The sequence below is a fragment of the Blennius ocellaris genome, assembly GCF_963422515.1.
Source record: "Blennius ocellaris genome assembly, chromosome: 8".
NCBI classification, from domain to species: domain Eukaryota; kingdom Metazoa; phylum Chordata; class Actinopteri; order Blenniiformes; family Blenniidae; genus Blennius; species Blennius ocellaris.
Window position 1 is genome coordinate 10,573,266 of NC_137657.1, and position 6,473 is coordinate 10,579,738.

General features: G+C 36.4%; 1 protein-coding gene across 1 annotated transcript; it reads right to left on the bottom strand.

The window, feature by feature from the left end:
- Positions 1 to 739: 739 nt before the first annotated feature.
- LOC308133840 (H-2 class II histocompatibility antigen, A-U alpha chain-like) lies at positions 740 to 3,184 on the bottom strand. The gene is made up of 4 exons (XM_080501356.1): positions 2,969 to 3,184; positions 1,879 to 2,142; positions 1,489 to 1,770; positions 740 to 1,011 (listed from the first exon to the last, which is right to left on the bottom strand). The coding sequence occupies exons 1-4, from the start codon at positions 3,048 to 3,050 to the stop codon at positions 884 to 886; spliced, it is 756 nt and encodes a 251-aa protein (XP_080357482.1). The 5' UTR covers positions 3,051 to 3,184; the 3' UTR covers positions 740 to 883.
- Positions 3,185 to 6,473: the final 3,289 nt, after the last annotated feature.

A 6,473-nucleotide genomic window follows, 5' to 3' on the forward strand; every position in this document is an offset into this window, starting at 1 on the left:
TAATGATAGATCACTTTTTTTTCTTTTTAAATCTATGCCAGCTTATTAAAAAGACAGATATTCTTAGGATTTGAACTGCCTTACAGTGGTAAAGGTGTACCCAAGGGATAAAGTAATCAATATTATTACATTTTAGATGAGATAATCATCATATCATGCCTTATATTATAATGCACATATAGATAGATTACAAAATACGTTCTCACTGCCAGTGACAGATTATTTACAAGAGCAGGAAGAAATAATCTGTTATCAAACAATTTGACAACAGTAGTCAGGATGCAAAGCAGTAACACCTAGTCTGAAATTGTATATGCTGACACACCTACAAACTATTTGGGATCACCCCTCCCTATATGCAGAACATACACTGCATTTATGGCCTTCCCTTTTATTTTATTTAATTTAATTCCCTTTTATTTAGAGACTTTGTTGTGCCAAGAGTAGCTCAGCCTAACAAACATGTTTCTAGATAATGGGAAGAAGCCAGAGTGTCTGGAGCAAATCAGGGATTTAGAGATCCACGAGACAATGACCAGATTGTGAATCAAGACATTGGAAATCTACACTGTAAAGTATTTTCTTGGGAAAATAAATATTAGGACATTTCCAATATGTTTTCATACCAACGCTTAGATATTTAGTATTGAGAAAGAAATGGAATAAATCAATTTTCCAAAGGAAATTACACATTTTATTCATATATCACTCTCTAGAAATCAAGTTACAAAGTGCTTCACAGTAAAATGAAAAAAAAAAAAAAAACAAGAACAGCATCATATTGACAAATAAAATAACCACTTCAGGCATCTTTTAAAATCAAAATGATCAAAGAAATCCCAGTCCCAACAACATGCTTGAGTATACCTCAAATACAAAGTAATTATGCTTTATTTAGTCCCTTTATGATGCAAAATGTTCCAATGGCGGCTCCCAGAAAGCCGAGGACCAGGCCCACGCCGCAGTAAATATCCAGGCCCACAGACTGACTTTCATGAATGATATCCGATTCTGAAAACAGATCAGTACGTTCATTAGTTACAAATCAGTGCTTAGTAACATGATGCTTAAATCCTGCTGGATGTCAGCTATGCTCTTCCAAGAGGTTTTTTTTGTTTGTTTAATGATCTAATGGTTTGAACAAGCATGAGAAAATCTGCACAAATTTTACTTCACTCTGTCTGATGCTCACATCCAGAATTTCTGTATGTGTGTGTGTGTGTGTGTGTGTGTGTGTGTGTGTGTGTGTGTGTGTGTGTGTGTGTGTGTGTGTGTGTGTGTGTGTGTGTGTGTGTGTGTGTGTGTGTGTGTGTGTGTGTGTGTGTGTGTGTGATGTGGATGGTATTTTGTCTTGTAATAGTGGTTTTGTACTGGCTTCTCATTCATGACAATGCAAAGAGATTGCGACCTGCATTGGACTTCCTTATCAAATAAAAATACAATTCAAAAAATGTTGAAGTTGAAAAAGCAAGACAATGTCATAATCACCCCAGATTCTTGTTTTGGGACTCTCCAAAGCGACGTGCTCCACGGTGCACGTGTAAATGTCCCCTTTCCTGGGCGTGAACGTCAGAGTGGAGAACTGGTGGAAAGTCATATCGTTGTTGGGATAATATCGACTGACCGAAACCCCCTCTGACACCGGCTGGTCGTTTTTGGTCCAGTTGACTTTGATGGAAGGAGGGAAGAAGTGGTTTACAAAGCAGATGAGCGTGTTTTCCGACCCGAACTCGACTTCTTCAGCAGGGTAGAGGACGCTCTCAGGGGGATCTGTCAGAAAGGAAGAAAATAAATTGAAGGATTCACCAATATACTATATATTTACCAAGTCACAGCAGAGATTATACAAATCAAGAAAGTACAAGAAAGGCTTCCTACCGTTGTTTTCAGGTGGATATTGCTCTTCTGCGATAAAGTATGTCATAACAGCTGAACAGGTTTTCTTGCCCTTTCCGGCATTTACGAACAAGTGGTCTTTATCAAACACCGTAGTTGGATCGAACATGAAAAAAGCCGGAAAGGTGAAAACAAGTGAACTATTGTCAAAATCCACATACATCATCTCCTGGGAATCAAGTTCAAACTGAACTTGAGTCGAACCGTCTCGAAAACAACCAACTACGTATGTGATTTCATGGTCAACTGCAGAGAGAAAAGATAAAGAAAAAAGAAATTAATAGAAATTCAGTACAATAGACAAACAACAGCATTCAACTCTCCATTGTGTAAACTTTATTTGGTAAATTGCAAATAACACATTATAAGACGGGACAGTTGTGCACAAAGGTGTACTGGGTGAAGCAACGAAATTGTACAACATTTAACAGAAATACCATTAATAAATTACCAAAACTGGAAAAAACACTGTAGTAGACTGAACCTGAAGAAGATTTAGGTAAAATGTAATGTGTTATGTGACAAATCCAGATTTAGATCAGATGCGATTATCATATATATTTGTGAAAATGTTTATTTCTACTACTTCTATATCTACTTCAGCACAGTTTATGTTTACCCAATCTGTCTCTCTCTAGTTTTTGGACACTTTTAAAAACCTAATTATGGGATTGTAAGCAAATCACTACACCCAGGAAAATATCCACAGTCCTCTCATAAAATGAATCATGTGCCTTTATCATTACTGATAAAGATTGCTGGGAAATTCAACACTCTGTTTACTGAAAGCTCTTGATAACTCCAGAAGAGCTAAATATAAATCCAACCTAATTATCAATAAGAAAGGTAACCAAGAGTTGTGATAGAATTGTTAAAATTAACCAAGCCGTTTTCCAGTTTTCTGCAAAAGGATATTGCTCTCAGTTGTTATTTGCTTGATTTTGTACTTCAACGTAAACTCGATCAGCCAAACGTTTCTAAAATTATGTGGCCACGTGAAAAGAAAGAAAAATACATCGTCTTTTCAAAAACTTGATAGTCACGATATGTCAACATGGGCAGAATAACTTACTTTGAGAGAGCGCAGTGAAACTTTGCAGGATCAGCACGAGCGCAGCGAAGCGCCTCAGGTGAGACGTGCAGGTCTTCAACATGACGAGAAACTCTCCGACCAGGAAGGTCTGAGGAAACCAAAATACAAAAATACAGACCGAAGAGTCTTTTTTTAACTAGCTCATTTCATTTTTGGCAAAAGTTCTAAAGGGAGAGAGAAACAACAAGCAGGTTGTTCGCTGGCATTTACTTTCTGTTGTGTCACTTTCATTAGTGGGCGGGGCCCCGAGGAATCCTCGTCTCTGATTGGCTCCCTTGCTCCGTCAATCACTGCTGGACGGACCAGAGTTCACTGGGGCTTCAGCCGACTGTGAAATAAGAGACGTTCTGAAAAGGGAATTGAGAAAATATCAGCCTAAGGTTACAGATTATGATCTGATTAAGTATTGTTTGGCCTTTTGGAAACGAATAACCTTAAAACAATTACCCAAATTTTCAAACGCGAATGAATGGACATTAAAGCTAATTTCATTATAGGTCTCAAAATAATTTCAATAATACAGTGTTTTGATCACAGTCCTGGAAATAAAAGGCACCTCTGCCTTATCTGCTGTTTTACATTATTTGAAATTCCTTGCAGAAATTTTACAGAAGATTTTTTCGTCTTTTATTTTCACATTATACCAGTGTGCATCAGACTACCGACCTTCAAAAAAACTCTACCAACTGAAGTATGAAGTGTTTCAATGGTTTTAATTGTTGCAGACAAGGTACAAACTCCACACTGAAAGGCCTGGCCAGGTTTGAACCCACAACCTGCTCACTATGAGGCAAGAGCAATAATCACTGCACCGACATGCATGATGTAAGATGACGCCACTTTTATGCTGACACAATGTTCACAAATAATTAGCCAGTTGTCCAGATTTTTTCGTAATAGTGTTAAATTTATTCAAGGGATATGACTTACATGTGTTACTAGAGCAAACTGGAGAGTTACACTCCAAACAGTGGAGTTATTATGGCAACAGTTCCTTTATTTCTGGGGTCAAATAACGGTCAAAACTTTTTCAGATGTTTAGATTATGTTAACTTATTTTAGTGTACTAACATATCTGATCTAACTATGTGAGTCTCCGAAACTGCATCAGAGTAGTTTCAGAGTTGTATCAGTGAAATAATACTTGATAAGGCTTGTATTCTCTTTTTTATTGACACACAAGAAATATAAATTTTAATTTGTGGAAGTGTGTCCTATGTGGTTTTGCACGTGATTCCTATGAAGCCGAATTGTGACCTGTAGTATCGTGATATAGTTACTGCTGCAGGATTACAACAAAAAGTCTTGCTTTTCAGGGTTGTTTTACCAAAATGTACTCAGTACTTTTTTTGTTCCAACAGATATTTCGGAGGCATTTCCATCCTCATTAAACATTTCCACAGGAGATTTTTCTTATCACTTGTTCTGCTTCAAACTATTAACATTTATGTTTTGTTTTGGGTTTGTTTGTTTTTTTTTATAATAGGAGATTATTAAAATATTCCCTAACCATATAACTGAAAAGAATTTATCCAAATACTTACTCATGTGTAATTATGACATATTTGCTCAAATGTACCTAAAAGTGGTCTTTCCAAACTTCCTCAATTCTGCTGGGTTTCCTGGTGGTGAGCACTGCTGTCTCATAACAAGAATCTGGGCTGTTTTATTGTGGAGTTTACATGTTGTCAAAGATCAGCTACTCACAAACAGCAATGGATTTGAGCTTTCAAACAAACAACTTCCATTTTGTGTGATACAAATTGTATAAACTCACTCATGGGGAACTATCAAACAATACTCTGAAAATATTGATACACTTCTTCATTTGTGTTATTGTCCCAGTTTTCTTTCTGTGCTCTACAAAGGTGATGTTGAATTATTTAGCAGAGAACAACCCATCAACTTCTCTCTGATCTGAGAGATGAAAAAACAGAATTAGAGAAGTTCAAGAGGGCGAAAATCACAACACCTGACATCTGAACGTCTTCAGGATGAGTCGAAACAATCTGGACTTCAGCTTTTCACCCTCCATAGCTGAAGTATAATAATGACACTGATACGTGATGAAACAAGACTAACTTTTGCAAAAATTTTGTGGAAAAACATCTTTACATTATAATGTTCTGTGGACTAATGGAAATAGAGCTGTTTGAGGAATACAGTGATTGTTTTTTTGTTTTTTTGCAGAAGCAGTATGGTAAAGAGAAAGTTGTAATTTACCAATAAGGAAATGAGTCCTGCTTGCTGAAAGGAACCTGGCAGGGAGCTGGAAACATGCATTGGACTGGAACAATCAATTTCTCCATGGATGCCTGATATTCAAAGGCTGCCAGTCAGGTTCTAAAGTAAACAATAGTTAATCAGATTGTGAGATGGTTTATATTCTCTGAAATTCATTCCATTATGTGAAAGCAATTTTCTTTAGCTTTCCATAGTAGCTTGACTTACTCTCAAATTCTTTAATACTTCCCCTTTACTTTGCCAGCTTTGTCAATGACTTAAATTCTGCTGATAAACTTGATCTGGACTCCATTGATGCTCTCGGATTTTCCAGCCTATGTATATTTGTATGTGTTTATATGATGCACACATGTTTTCACATGTCTAAAATTAACACATTAAAAATAAAATAAAATAAATAATTAATAATAGAATATTCAAATCTTTATCATACACAATAAAAATGAGCAGTTGTTGCACAACAAATCCCAAATACATCATAATTTGCTTCGCTGATTTAATAAAAAAACAAACAAACAAATAACACCATAATCATTTTCAACTTGTTTAGTTGGATATTTCTGTAGACCAGTGTTTTTCAACCACCATGCAGAGATAGTCAGGTTTGCCGTGGGAAATGATCCAATTTCACATTTTCCCTAAAAAAACATCTGTTCTGTCAACTTCGAACATTGTGGAAGAACTGCTGAGATGAGATTCTTTTCTGCAAGCTGATCACCAGTGGCTTTTAATTTGACATAACCATACGCAATAAGATTTTCATAACAGGATCAGACTCCACACATCACATTTCTCACTCATGGTTGCACACCAACATCCAACAATCCAAACCAAACTAGATGAAATAATTAACTATCTGAACCGAGGAACAAAAACACAACACAAGCACAAATCAACACACACAACAACCCCAACAATAACCCTCAATAACCTCCGGCAACACATAACCTGAACTCCCATCATGCCCTGCAGTGACCAACTCATAAGTTTCAAATGAAACTTAACAGACGTCAGTCTGGTTAATCTCCACCACCTGCTGCTCCCATCTTGTATCAAAGTACTGTGTCAGTGACAGTAATGGAGAAGTTTTTGAAAAGGAATAATCTAACCAGGATATCAGCTCTGTGTTCATCCATCAGGTCCAGGTTTCACACTGAGTGAGTAAAAATAAAAATACAAAATTTGGAAATACTTTTTTCTGTATTTATTTGATTCCTGTTGATAAAGCATTGATGAGAAT